Below are 15,676 nucleotides of genomic sequence, written 5' to 3'. Positions count from 1 at the left end.
TGATATTTATGGTGATGCAGAACATGAACAACATTAATCTGGCTCATGCCAGATTCCATTGTGATCTGACGTGAACTAACACAAGGATCTCGAACCACATTGGCAAGAGTACCAATTTCCATTCCCTCATTAGTAACTTTCCTTTGCCAGATATGTTTTCAATGTGTTAAAGATCCAGTTGTTCTCAATTTATCATACAAATATTTAAATATACAACATGTAGAGTGAGTATGTTCAGGATATATTTAAGTGTATAAGTCTCTAGCTCTCACTGAATTTCATTGGTATTCTCTGTAAATGAGAAGCATATCAACTTGTTCTTCAAAGGAATGCATAATTCACATTCACTTAATTCAACGATACTATTCTTACTGTTCCTATTAGTGTTGTATTGCAAAACTGTCGAATGGTGTTTACACGTCAGTGGTACATTAGATGGATATTTACTATTTGCACGATATACGAAAGAAAATTGTCAGAGCATGTGCTTCGATAAGTGCTGAAGTGATAAGGAATACTACTCAATCCGTGATAAGAAGATTACAGCACTGAATAGATACCAATGGTCCTCACTTCAAACACCTTCTGTAAATGGATATTCATGTCAACTTTGTGACCTTCACTGACATTCAAAGACCTTAATGTTACACATAATTTGATTCGTCTCGATAGCCTCTATCAGAAAATAAGTACAAAACTATAGTATCCCATTTTAAAAAACAAAATTGACCTTCACATCTGTGAAGTGACCTTTCCTATCAACAAAAAACCAATATCATATTATGGCCCCCATTGTCCCATGCAGCACTTGTACCACAAACTTTTCAGCTACTATCATACTTTCGGAGTTCTTCTAGGTGGCAATAGTTAGTGACTCACCCTGTACATGCATTTATTCTGATACTGGCAAGAGACCTGAAGGAATGATATGCTAACATGTTACCTATAAGGTGTGAGCCATTACGTCAATATCTCAGAAACAGACTGATCTCTCTGCACATATTCTTCCTCTCAGAACACTAAAATGAAGGAAACCTGAACCTGTGAAAAATATATTTTCAAAATCAGATGTGTGTTTCATTTTAACAACACTTCTGGTAACTGAAGTGATGTTCATCAGGTTAGTTAGTAGTCTACAAATGACCATAAAATATGGTACTGTACAGTTCTTTATATGGAGGAAATGCTCCTACACGGGAAAATATTTTCAGTAACACATGTATTTTCCTAATAGATTCTCATGACTTTCAACTTGCTTCCTCTATAATAACATGGAAGCTTTTTAACCAAAACACATACTTCTTTCCTGTCTTTAATTTGTGTTTTCTCTTTATACCTATTAATTAACATGTGTGATCTGATATAGCAATTTCTTCACCATTACAAAGTCTTCAGTGCAATGGCTGGGTATGTTGCTGAAGTGAAAGTCACATAGAAATTACAGAGAAAGATACAGTATACAAATTTATTGCTCTATTATGAACACATATTATACAACTTTTAAAAAAATAATGTCACTGTATCTTTATTTTGAAGGCATGAGTGTTTATTCTTTTTTATTATGTTCCAGATGCACACCACATAAAGAAAGAAACTCAAATGTCGCTCCTAGTAAAATTATTCCTAACACATCCCCAAGTGATGTTAGATATGGTATAGTTGCATTATCAGGGTCTACCATCCTGCTCCAGAAAAAATATGTTAACACATATGCAAGGTAAAGCAGCAGCCCCACCTGCAACAGAGTTTATTGAATAAGACAGGAAAATAAAAAGTTTTACAGCTCTTAGTACAGCTGAACAAGTAATGTGTCAGTTTCTTATATGATGTCTATACCTGCACAACAGCTGCAGAGATGTACAATAAGAGGAAGGGTATACTGGGGTATAATTTGCCTGTCTGCATATAATTGATGGCGAAAGTGAATATTAGGTGTCCAGGTACCACCATTGACATAAGAACCCGTGCTGTTTTGGAATCTGCCTCTGAAACAGTACTGCATTATGTAATGTTACAAAAAAAAATGCAGAATGAAACTCTATAACATGCATACCTAAGACATTTTTGTAGGCTATGGTGATAAGAATTAATTTTCAAATAACTGCGACTTATTAGAGTGAAAAAAAAAAAGAATTTTTCTCTGTATGTGTGAACTATGGGAAGTTTTTGGGCATTGTCAGGCCAGTTTCATTAAGTACTGGTGATATGCTCTTGCTTCTATCATCCATCCTGCTGGTACCTCTCTACTACTTGCCACATAAACAGGTACTGAAGAACAGACAGGCATACAATAAAGAAGAATCACTAGCTATGTTACTGAACAAAGCACAAGGCAACTCAAAATTAATATAGTGAATAAAATCAGCTATAATTATTTAATGTGTATGGGTACACTGTTAAGAATAACAGAACATGTAAAACCAAGTTCAAAATTTGGTTAGGAGTCAGCATCTAAGTGATAACTCATTTCATGCCATACATTCTGAAGAAAATATGGCATTGCCAATGAAAATGCTTTAGAGATGTGCATTTTGAGATCTGGAATTGTTTTTGGCAATATCGCACATGCCCTAGGTCTTTCACATAAGTTCATAAAAAAGGAATCTACAGGTAACAGCTAAAGAGGTATGGGTAGACATGAGTAAAACAGAGTGTCATCACGTCCAGTATGACTAGTCCAATGGTTTGTAAGATGTTGACTTGTTCTGTCTTACTCAAAGATATAGTCTGTGGAATGTGCATCTTGCTGTTGCCTCAACTATTACTCAACTATGTGCAGGTAAATATTTGTTGAAACACTTAGCTCAATGAAGCAAAATGGACCATACAGTTTTTGTACAGGCATTACACACATTAACTTTCAACCTGTCAGGTTGATGTTGTATTACACATGAAGGCTTCCTTGTACCCATTGTTCAAAGGTTATTCAGGTTAATCCTGCCAATAATGTGCAATGTCCCTCATTATTAAAAATAAAATATGCAGCAAATATTCCTTTATCCACTGCTTCCAGAATCACCAAAGCATAATTCATGCATTTTATGCAGACTGGTTTTTTAACACCTGGTAAATTTAAATCACATACAATTTCATTTTCAGCCTTGTTTTGGGAACATGCCAAACCACTATTAGCGGCATTTGCAGCTCCCTAACAACTTTGTGGATGGATTCCCATGCAAAATTATGAAAACTGGAATAGTTCTGCTTGCTATAATACCACTCCTTGCCTAAATAATACTCCTTTTTGTTTCTTCTCTCTTTTATATATGTAATAAATATACCAAGTATATGTGAAATCTTCAAATTCTAATCCAAGCTGTTCTTTTCAAAATTTTGCTGTTCAGTGTATATTTTAAAGACTGCTGATAACAATAGTGTGAAAAGTTAATATGTAAACATTTTCTTTAATACTCAAGTGCCACAGTATATAAACTGCAAATTTTAGCTTTCTGAGTGTCCACTGGCAGATGATAATAGCTGATTTCCATGGAATCTAATATTCAGTCTTCATCTTAGATGGAGTGTGTGCATGTGGCCTCATTTGAAGCCAGACCTGGTCATTGTTTAGTTACAACATAATTTTTAACTTCAGTTCAGCCTCTGTATTGTAATTGCCACCATGCGCCTAATCATGTAAGTATTTCTTCAACTTTATATGCTTACAATTTGTTTCAAATACTCTCAATATTTTTTTTATATACAGTTGTGTTCTGGATTTCATGAGAATATTTATTTCCAATGAAAGTTACATTGTAAGTGATCCTGAAAAGATCCTATGAATAATAGCCAGAAATTTCAGACGGTGAGCTGATGTGTGATGAATCTGACAATGATTTTGATAAGGAAGAGGAAATTATTGAAATTGAGAACTACAGTATTGTATCTCAACAGTTGCAGATCGAAGATGGTAGTTAGAAAACTGCCTCACAAGATTTTATAACAGTTAATTACACTTTTCATACTGGAAAAAGCAATGAAATTGTTTGGATCAGTCAGCCTCTAATTGCAGGAAAAGTAAATGCTAAAAATTTTATCAGAATTTTAACTGAGCCAAAAGGGACTGCCATAAATGCACTTACACATTTAAATTCATTTTATCTGTTTGTCACTGAAAACATAGTAGAAGATATTGTGGCTTATAGCAACAGATTATTGGGAAAAAATGTAGCAATACAAACTATTCTTGCACTCAAGGTTTGAAGATATTACAGAAGAAAAAATTCATGCTCCTTTTTGGGTATTGTTCTTAATTGGCACAAACAAAGAAAATCATGAAAACTGTATGACTGTCTTATAATCACTTTTCAGTAACAAATGTTTCCATTTTCTTCTTAGAGCTATTGCATTTGACAATACAGAAACAACAATTGAATGAAATCTACAGATAAATTGGCATCTTTTCATGAGTTTCATGAAATATTTGCAGATAACTGCATTATTTACTGTAATGTCAGTAGTTTTCTTACAGTTGATGATATGTTGCAGGGTTTTAGTGGCTGTTGTTGATTTGTAAAGTACTTTCCAAGTAAACCTGCAAAGCATGGTATCAAAATATATACCCTTAGCAACACAAGGACATTTAATACCCTACATATCAAAGTGTACTCTGACAAACAAAGTCAAATAAGCATGAAGATGTTGTGAAAAGACTGATAACTCCAATAGAGGCCATGGATAGGAATGTTATGACCCATAACGATCACACCACTTATAGTATAGCTCAGAGTCTGCTGTGTAAATAATGTTGACCACCATCACCACTTTGAAAAAAATAGGAAGAAAAACTCACTTGAACTTCAGAATAGTAATGCAAGAGAAATCAAAACAGTACTGAATGTTGATTTCTTCTTGTCTTTGACTGCCACTGGAAAAAAATGGCACTGTGACATCCTCTACACAATGCATGGTAGAAATGAAATTGGCTTCAAAAGAGGGAAATCAGCAGACTACAACAGAACCAAATAAGCGGTGGATACTCAGGATCAGATGTGTGCATCAACTATGACACCCAGAATAACCAAATGAGCTCTGTCCCATTATTTTACCAACATCTTGATATTGGAGGACTTAATTCGAACATAATGAAAAACTGGTTCAAATGGCTTTCAGCACTATGGAACTTAACATCTGAGGTCATCAGTCCCCTAGACTTAGAACTACTTAAACCTAACTAACCTAAGGACATCACATACATCCATGCCCGAGGCAGGATTCGAACCTGGGACCGTAGCAGCAGCGCAGTTCCGGACTGAAGCACCTAGAACCGCTCAGCCACAGCGGCCAGCAAACATCATCTTTAGCCACAACAAACCAGATAAGGAAGATGGGTGATAGTTTTTACAGAAAAGTCTAGCATAGCCATGTGAACACTCATTTAGAACAAGGAGAGAAACTAACAAAACTTCCGAAAGTATACAAATATTTCTATAATGATACAGAAAAGGGGGGCTAGTTCTTGGTGAACCTAACCCTGGAATATGTCATGTATGTGGATGATACAGAAATTGTGCAACAGTTGTGAAAACAGTGTCTGTAAGAAGCATTCTCATCAGAATGTTATATGTTTCAGCTGTGCTGCTGATGACCAGTGTATTAAAATTTGTTCTGACTGAAGATGTTTATTATTTTAATAATGTGGCAGTTTTTGTACCTTAGTTTTACCTCAAATATGTGGAATGCAATCCTTTCTGAAGTTCAGTGATATCATATTGTAGCCCTAGTTTGTTCTGATTTCAAAAATATGTAATTTTATTAGACTAACATGTCAGAGGGTCTATACAAGGGTTAAGTACAGGACAACATTATGGAAATGGAAGAGGATGTAGATGAAGATGAAATGGGAGATACAATACTGCATAAAGAGTTTGACAGAGCACTGAAAGACCTGAGTTGAAACAAGGCCCCAGGAGTAGACAACATTCCATTGGAACTACTGACTGCCTTGGGAGAGCTAGTCCTGACAAAACTCTACCATCTGGTGAAGAAGATGTATGAGACAGGCGAAATACCCTCAGACTTCAAGAAGAGTATAATAATTCCAATCCCAAAGAAAGCAGGTGTTGACAGGTGTGAAAATTACCAAACTGTCAGTTTAATAAGTCACAGATGCAAAATACTAACACGAATTCTTTACAGACGAATGGAAAAACTGGTTGAAGCTGACCTCGGGGAAGATCAGTTTGGATTCCGTAGAAATGTTGGAACATGTGAGGCAATACTGACTCTACAACTTATCTTAGAAAATAGATTAAGGAAAGGCAAACCTACATTTCTAGCATTTGTAGACTTAGAGAAAGCTTTTGACAATGTTGACTGACTCTTTCAAATTCTAAAGGTGGCAGGGGTAAAATACAGGGAGGGCTATTTACAATTTGTACAGAAACCAGGTGGCAGTTATAAGAGTCAAGAGACATGAAAGGGAAGCAGAGGTTGGGAAGGGAGTGAGACAGGGTTGTAGCCTCTCCCCGATGTTATTCAATCTGTATCTTGAGCAAGCTCTAAAGGAAACAAAAGAAAAATTCAAAGTAGGTATTAAAATCCATGGAGAAGAAATAAAAACTTTGAGGTTCGCTGATGACATTGTAGTTCTGTCAGAGACAGCAAAGGACTTGGAAGAGCAGTTGAATGGAATTGACAGTGTCTTGAAAGGAGGATATAAGATAAACATCAACAAAAGCAAAACGAGGATAATGGAATGTAGTCGAATTGAGTCGGGTGATGGTGAAGGAATTAGATTAGGAAATGAGACACTTAAAGAGGTAGATGAGTTTTGCTATTTGGGGAGCAAAATAACTGATGATGGTCAAAGTAGAGAGGATATAAAATGTAGACTGGCAATGGCAAGGAAATCGTTTCTGAGGAAGAGAACTTTGTTAACATTGAGTATACATTTAAGTGTCAGGAAGCCGTTTCTGAAAGTATTTGTATGGAGTGTAGCCATGTATGGAAGTGAAACATGGACGATAACTAGTTTGGACAAGAAGAGAATAGAAGCTTTCGAAATGTGGTGTACAGAAGAATGCTGAAGATTAGATGGGTAGATCACATAACTAATGAGGAGGTATTGAATAGAATTGGGGAGAAGAGGGGTTTGTGGCACAACTTGACAAGAAGAAGGGACCGGTTGGTAGGACATGTTCTGAGGCATCAAGGGATCACAAATTTAGTATTGGAGGGCAGTGTGGAGGGTAACAATCGTAGAGGGAGACCAAGAGATGAATACACTAAGCAGATTCAGAAGGTTGTAGGTTGCAGTAAGTACTGGGAGATGAAGAAGTTGTACAGGATAGAGTAGCATGGAGAGCTGCATCAAACTAGTCTCAGGACTGAAGACCACAACAACAACAACAAACAACATGGCAGATTATGAAAATTTCCAATTAGAAAATCTGAGCTTCTAAAAATTTCTTAGCAAGCTTTTGTAAATCATTGTACATACCATAACTGCCAAAATATAGAAGAAAAACTATCATTTATATCCTTGTAGGATAGTTAGCCAATTGTTAGTCAAACTGTTTTTATGTTATTATTGATAATATAATAACTGCATAGCTTAACATTTGTGATAATATTCCTATGCACTAGTGTAGAACCATCTAGAATGACATGGAGTCCGAATTTGACCACTGTTTACACTTTCTACATTAACTTGCTAATGTCATTACAGTTAGCTACTAGACACTACTGCCAGCTTCTAGCTAACTAGTACCTTCGCTTTGACCTCATAAGGTGGTGCGGAACATATTGTGTGCCTTTAATGATTTGTAACTCATTGTTACAATAGCAAAAATAGCATGAGTGAAAAAAATATTGTGTCTAATTTTTCTCAATTTACCCCTTTTAAGGTGTACTGAAATACAGAATAATCATATATCTATAATCATGATTTTTAGCTTAACAAAATATTACAATAAAAATATTTTTTCCATGTTACTGAAACATGTCTCAAGCTGAAAGAGTTTTCCAGTACAGAGTCAACCAGGCATCTCACAAGATTACAAGATTACTTAATTTTGCCACAAAAACTAACGTTGTCTTGCCGTGATTTCTTATTTTCATTGTCTGTATTCTCTGTATTGCAGCAGACGTGTCTTATAAAAATCTAGATGTTGCTAAAGCAACTGAAGATATAAAGTGAAATACATTACCAATTATAAATGTTGCAAAGGAGTATGGAATTCCGTGAATTACCTTGGGAGACAATATGATTGGAAGACATATGGGAAAACATGGAAAAGTGAGTGTATTTAATGTAGAGGAAGAAAAAATCATTACAGGACACCCAGTTACTGTTTCAGAGTGGGAATGGCCAATTTGAAATATGATCTTTAGGTTTTAGCAAAACATTATCACGAAAAAAGTTGATGGAATGCAAAAGTATTTAAAAACAATATCCCTGGAAAAGAGTGGCTGGATGGTTTAATTCACTGAAATGCCATGCTGTCAACAAGAGCATCAATAAACATCCCTGCTAATAGAGCAAAGATGCTGTAGTCTTAAACACTTAATGACTCAACTGATTTTATGTTGTTTTCTGTTTCATGATGAAATTCATATTTCCTCTGATCAAAATTATTATTTTTTATTATTTATGTTTCCAACTGATATTGATAAAACTTGAAAAGATAGTAGAGGGCATCAGACCTTCTAACATTCTAAATTATGATGAGACCAATATAGCTGATAAACTTGGTGGAAAAGAGTGTATTTTCAAATGAGGAATCAATTATATGGAAAGAATAATGTATTCTTCTAAATCAGCAACCAGTGGGATCTTAGCTGGTACAGCCAATGGCATACCCATGCCTGCATATGTCATCTATAAATCTGAACATATAAGGGATACTTAGACTCATGGAGTACCTCCAGGAACAGGTTGAAGTTTTGATGGTTTTAGGGTGTTACATTCAAAAATTGATTACAGATTGTTGTAAAACCTTGGACCAGGAAATAAGGGGTGGTTAAAGCAGGGCTGGGTGACAATCTGTCTTCCCATTTTTCATCACATGTGCTGAAAATGTGTAAGGAGCACAGAATTAAATTCATCTGTCTCCAGCCAATTTGCTACAACCTATAGATGTGGCCTTTTACAGACCTATAAAAATGAAATGGACATCAGTCTTGACAAAATGGCACCTAAAAGCAGACAGGCAACTGACTTCAATTACCAAGGACAATTTCCCTGCTGTCCTTAGTGAGTTGATGGAGACCATCAATCCTAATGCAACTACCAACTTAAAGTCTGGATTCTGGGCCTGCAGAATTTCTCATGGCCCCAAAAAGTCTTTAATAAACTATCATCATCACAATCTGGTATGGCAGAGTCTCCAGAAGGTCAAGGCACACTAGTTCTGGTGGGAGAAACAGCCATAAAAGTGCTCCAGGGTATGAGATGTGGAAAATCACCAGGTGTCAAGGAAAGGAAAATAGAAATTGAGACAGGAAAAAGTGTTGCCAGCACCAATACTGCAGACAAAATATCTCAACCAAATGAAGAAATCTCTCATCTTGTGTCAACTGAGAAACAAAGGAAAAGAGAAGTCATGAAACCCAACACTAAAAGAAAACAGTCAGGGTCCCAGGATCCCAGTGACAGTGATGAAGGTATACAATAGTTTACTAAACATTTATCGGGTGAATGGTTTGAAGAGAAAGATAACAATGATGAAACTTTGATGAACCTAAACCAAGGGGTTTGCTTATAGTGAAGTTTACAACCAACAAAACTATATTTTATGTTTGTTGCTTGAGGAATTGGTACCTGGGGAAGAACTTGAAATTAATTTCATTACCAATTGTGACAGATTCCAATTCAAATATACCAAGACAGGAGATGTTGGCTTATTGTCTATGATCAAACAGAAAGAAAACTAAGTGTTCCTGTTTCCAAAGGAATAGGAGACCTTTAAAATTTCCAGGGCTATGATATTAATTAGGAACTTACACAGATGTAAACCATATTTCCTATATTTTTCAGGCCTATTGTATTAATTAGCTCATTAATAATTGATATAATACTGTGTGTAGGTTGACATAACTTTACATCTGGGAATTACTTAAATATTTTCTATCAAATTACTTTACATCTGGAAATTACTTAAATATTTTCTATCAGTTTCATGAACATGAATCTGTATGATGTATGCACTAAACAAAATGTGTTAAGTTCACATCTTCTGATGCTAAAATTCCATTAAAAAAATACAAATAAATAACAAAATAATCCAATAGCGAGGCTGATACCAGCAGGATTATGTGTGAGCATTCATTATGTGTACGTTTAATATGCTGGTCAACTTAACAATGAGTGCAGAGTTGAGTTGACTGGTGCTTAAAATGTGTTTTCCCTAGTGACCGGGACATTAATTAAAAGAAAATAACAGGAAACAATCCCTTAGTTGTGAGCTAAAGGATACTATTTTCAGTGAAAACACAGATCACTTTATCTGTGAAGTAGCATAAAAAATATGAAAAAAATCAGTCAACTCTAGGGAGGTTGATGGTACTTTAAATAGTTTTGCACAGAGCCACAGCCCCTCACATGCCACCAAAAACTACAGATGTACACTGATGAGTCTAAACATTATGACCACCTGCTTAATAGCTTGTTTGTCTGCACCTGGAACAAAATACATCACTGAGTCTGTATATCAGGGATCTGACAATTTGTCAGTAGCTTTTTGGAGGTATGTGGCATCAGATGTCTATGCACGGGTCATGTAATTTGCGTAAATAATGGGCTGCTGATTTGCAAATGCGGTGATGGCCCCTGATAGCGACCCAGATGGCTTCCATAGGATTTACATGAGGGGAATTTGGTGGCTGAGGCAACAACATGAATTCTGCATAATGCTCCTCAAACCACTGTACCATGTTCTGTCTCCAAGTCACAGACAGTAATGCTGCTGAAAGGTGACATCACCTTCGGGGAAGACATGAAGCATGAAGAGATACAGATGGTTCGCAGCTGTCAGCATGTCTTTAATTATTAACACAGCCCCCATGCAAGTGCAGGAGAATGTCCCCCATAGCATAACACTGTTCCCATCAGCCTGCATCCATGGCGTACTGCACATTTTGAGCTGTCATTCACCTCGATGGCAGTGTTTGTGGAGATGACCATTGACCTAATGAAGCAATAATGTAATTCACCGGAAGTGTCAAAACATTTCCATTAATTGATGGTTGAAGCCCAGTGGTCTCATTCACACTGCAATCATAATTGATGATGTGGTTGGATCAACATGTGAACATATAGGGGTGGTCTGCTGTGGAGCTCAATGTTCAACAACGTGCGATGAACGGTGTGCTCTGAAACACCTGTATGAGCGCCAGCATTGTGCTCTCACAGCAGAGATGCCACAGATCACCATCTATACTACTTTACAGAGCTGAAAAGTCTCAAAACCCCACGTTCTGTGTGGAGCCATGGATATCCAACCATGTAGTGCATAGTGGTAGTTTCACTGTCCTTTTACCTTTTTCCGTAGAACTCATGACATTAGCATGTGAACATTCAACCAGGATAACCATTTTCAAGATACTGGTGCACAGACTGTGCGTAATAATAATCTACCCTTTGTCAAAGTCATTTATCTCAATGGATTTCCCCATTTGCAGCCCATATCGATGCTAGGGTGTCCCCCGTCTGTGTCTGCTCTGCTTGGATACTTTTGTTACCATGTCACATGACTGCAATGCCACCAGGCAGCATCCAACATCATGGTGGGCAGTGGTCATAATTTTTTGCTATTTGGTGTACATCCAAAAACCCCTTCAGGCAAAGAAATTCAAGAACTGGGAACAGACATGTACAAAATTCAATACCATACTACTTGTAAACTCAACAAAGTATGGGAAAGCAATCCACCCCCTCACTAGTTCAGATCATTCACCACATTATCCTATCCCCCACAACAAATGGCCATTACCAGACAACTTCTAGTAAAGCTAAGCTCTTTAGCTCATACTTCATCATATCCTCACTGTTGCTAGAGATCCAAACTTCAACCACTCCATGGCCTGTCCACTGGTGTACATATATAACCACACAACTCCTCACTCTCAACTTTCAATACTTTAACAAAATACCACAAACCAAATCAAAAACACTGATAACAGCACAAAACAGTAAAACAACCCTCTCCAAAAATGCAATGCAGTACCTGGCATAACTCCATTACCTACTGCCAACTTAAGGAAAGTCTTTTCTCCTTGCTACAGTACGCAGTAACACCGTGGAGTGTCATCCTATACACTGGATTCTATACGAAGCTGAAGATGGTCTCCAAGATAATCTTGTTCCTCAAATCTAATAAACTTGCTAGTGAAACATCATCTTATCAACCAATTAGCCTTAGCTCCATCTTTAGCAACATACCTGAATCCATCCCAACCCAGCACATCCACAAGCACTTACAAGCATACCTACCACTCTCTAAAACTTAGTGTGACTTCCATCCAAAATACTCAATACTGCCATTTTTGTCTCCCTAGACGTTGAATAAGCCTTTGATTGGATATGGTATCCTGCTTCATTTCTGACACACTGGCCCCCTTTCATTATCATCAAAATACCCAATCCATGTACAGGAGTGCCCAAAAGATGAGTCATATCCCTTCTCATCCATTGCCTTTACAGAGTTGATATGCACTAGCCAACTTCCCCCATCCACCTACTCTGTCATGCTGATCACAATACCTTCCTTGCTCTCCATCCAAACCTACAAGTGGCTCAAGGGTCCTTCCTAGATCAATAACCTTACCTCCAGGTGTTACCTCTGATACCTCAAAATCAATCGAGTGAAAATCACTACAATAATCAAAAGGCATATCAGGCGTATAAGTAGGAAACTGGAATTTGGTTGCAATAATTACAAGTCTGTTGTTTGAAACTGATAAAAAATATTTTATTCAAAATAATCTCCATTGCTATTTATACATTTCTCCCACCTCTCTGGCTGGTTATGAATGCCATGCCAAAAAAACAGTTCTTCTTTTGAAGCAAACCATTTAGCAAGCCATTTTCATACATTTTCATATGAATTGAAGTATTGTTCAGTGAGAGCGTGTTCCAGTGATGCAAATCAAGGATAATTGGACGAATCCAAATCTGGAGAATAAGCTGGATACCCTAGTATTTCCCAACTGAATGCCTTGATCGTTTCCCTGACCCATTTTGCTGTGTGTGATCAGGTGTTATCATGGAGCAATATGACTTTGTCTTGCCTTTTTCCATATTGTAGTCTTCTTCATGTTATGTTCAATTTAAATTGATCATTTGTGGTTGGTAGCAATCAGTGTTAATTGTTTCACCATGTTTTAGCAACTCACAATAAATGACACCCTTCTGATCCCACCAAACACAGAGCATTGTCTTCTTTCCAAAGCGATTTGGTCTTGCAGTGGGTGTCGATGGTTTGCCTGGATTCACACATGATTTATGAAGCTTAGGATTCTCACAATATATCCATTTTTCATCTAGTGTCACTATTCAATGGAAAAATAACTTTCTTTTGTATATGACGAGCAGCATTTCGCAAGTGGCCTTTCGAACTGCTTGCTGTTTTTCATTCAGTTCATGCAGAACCCATTAGCCCACTTTCTGCACCTTCCCATAGCCTTTAACTGAAGAGAACTGGCTTTCTGCATCACATTCAATTGTTCCATAAGTTACTGCTGAGTCTGAGTATCATATTCATCCAATAAGGCCTGCAATTTGTTGCCTTTGAACTTTTTTAGTGGTTTCCCATGCTCATCGTTTCTCACATCAAAACACCACTTTTGAATTTTTTGAGCCACTCAAAACATGGTGTTTACCCAAGAGCATGTTTGCTGAAAGCTTTGACAAGCATCAGATGCAATTCTGCAGCAGTTTTCTTCAAATCATAACAGAAAACCAATGCTGTTCACAAATCATAGTTCGTAAGTTCAAAACTCAACATGAGCCTTAGGGAAATTCCGGTTTCATACTTCTACATCTGGTACAGCCAAACACTTCCACCTCCGTGACTTCCACATGACCATTCATACCCATTCTATCCATCTTACTAACACACTAAAATATGAAACTTCCTGGCAGATTAAAACTGTGTGACCGACTGAGACTTGAACTCGGGACCTTTGCCTTTCGCGGGCAAGTGCTCTACCATCTGAGCTACCGAAGCATGACTCACGCCCGGTCTCACAGCTTTACTTCTGCCAGTATCTCATCTCCTACCTTCCAAACTTTACAGAAGCTCTCCTGCTACTGGCAGAAGTAAAGCTGTGAGACCGGGCGTGAGTCGTGCTTCGGTAGCTCAGATGGTAGAGCACTTGCCCGCGAAAGGCAAAGGTCCCGAGTTTGAGTCTCGGTCGATCACACAGTTTTAATCTGCCAGGAAGTTTCATATCAGAGCACACTCCGCTGCAGAGTGAAAATCTCATTCTGGACACTAAAATATTTTGAACTAACCCTTGACTGCAACTAAAATTACACTCTACCTATGCCGCTCAACAAAAGGCCAATAATGGACTACAATTACTAAAACTATTAACAGGCGGTACCTGGGGATTACATTTACTTTAAACATTATTCTCTACCAGTGAATAAAATCTCCCCCTCTACTTAAATTACTTGTACATCATCGCAGATTGTATAAAGCCTGCAAATTTGTCACTTGTAACCAAACTGTTTGCCAAAACATCATACTCTCTTTCCACATCTACACCTTCCATGCCCCATCAGTTGCAGCATTAGTCATTATGTTCTCTCCTTAGATTAGTGGTCCAATACCTCACCCAACTTCCTGACCCACCCACACCTCTTTCTGCTCTTGTCTTCATTTATACATCCCACTTTCCAAGGCAGCCTCATCATCACACATAGCACATAGCCAACCATTTATCTGTATTGTCCCATTGCCTCTCCATCTTTCCTCCAATTCTACCTGCATATAATTTATTGGCAGTTGATTTCATGGAACTTGTTGAATGTGCCACCGTCACCGCATGTAGAGGTTTATAGAAAGCAATCATTTTATTGTATTTTAAACCTGTCACTTTAATATTTAAACTGTAACACAATCTATGCATATTTTTTAACATTTGACTGAAAAACAGCAATAAGGCCCCTGCCATCTCACTCATCACATTTGTCTGTATGGAGGAAGGTGGAGGCAGGGGGATGAATTTAACAATAAAGAAATAGGGAAAAAATGACAGTCTGTGACCAGACTAAAATAGCTCAATTGCTGTTAGGTAGTCTGCACTCAGCTATAATAGAGTAGAGTTACATATGTAAAAATAGTGAGTCTCTTTTTAGCAATAATCAAGCAATGTTCATATACTCAGTCCATGAGTGAAGTTACAAAGTTAATCAGTCAGTATACATAAAGTCTATGCTGAACTACCATAATATACACTCACTTATAGTGAACAGTTACTAGCAACAAACAAAGTGTTATTGTCACTTATCTGTACAATTTAGATTCAGCCTTGTCTTTTTGATGAAGCTGATCTGTTGTATGAAGCATAATATATAAAAGCTGATGCTCATCCATATAGATGAAGAAAATGAATAAGAAGAGAATGAAAATCTGTTTTGCTGGTATCATGTAAAACTATTTCAAACATTCCACAAAGCTTCTAACAATCAACAAAAGGACTTCAGAAGGAGAGGAAGACTACTAGCAACTTT

The 15,676-nt window shown here is 37.2% G+C and overlaps 1 protein-coding gene across 1 annotated transcript in view; it reads right to left on the bottom strand.

Moving 5' to 3' along the window:
* Window positions 1–1,484: 1,484 nt before the first annotated feature.
* The window catches only part of LOC126248451 (solute carrier family 41 member 1-like), a 330,662-nt gene continuing 316,470 nt past the window's right edge, over window positions 1,485–15,676 (bottom strand). The window contains exons 8-9 of the mRNA XM_049949442.1: window positions 1,837–1,985; window positions 1,485–1,735 (exon numbers count right to left, since the gene is read on the bottom strand). Coding sequence (XP_049805399.1) covers window positions 1,547–1,735; window positions 1,837–1,985 — 338 coding nt within the window. The 3' untranslated portion in view covers window positions 1,485–1,546. The remainder of the gene's footprint in view (window positions 1,736–1,836; window positions 1,986–15,676) is intronic.

Source organism: Schistocerca nitens, chromosome 3 (assembly GCF_023898315.1).
Source record: "Schistocerca nitens isolate TAMUIC-IGC-003100 chromosome 3, iqSchNite1.1, whole genome shotgun sequence".
In the NCBI taxonomy this organism is placed as follows: domain Eukaryota; kingdom Metazoa; phylum Arthropoda; class Insecta; order Orthoptera; family Acrididae; genus Schistocerca; species Schistocerca nitens.
This window is presented reverse-complemented; position numbering and strand designations above follow the sequence as displayed.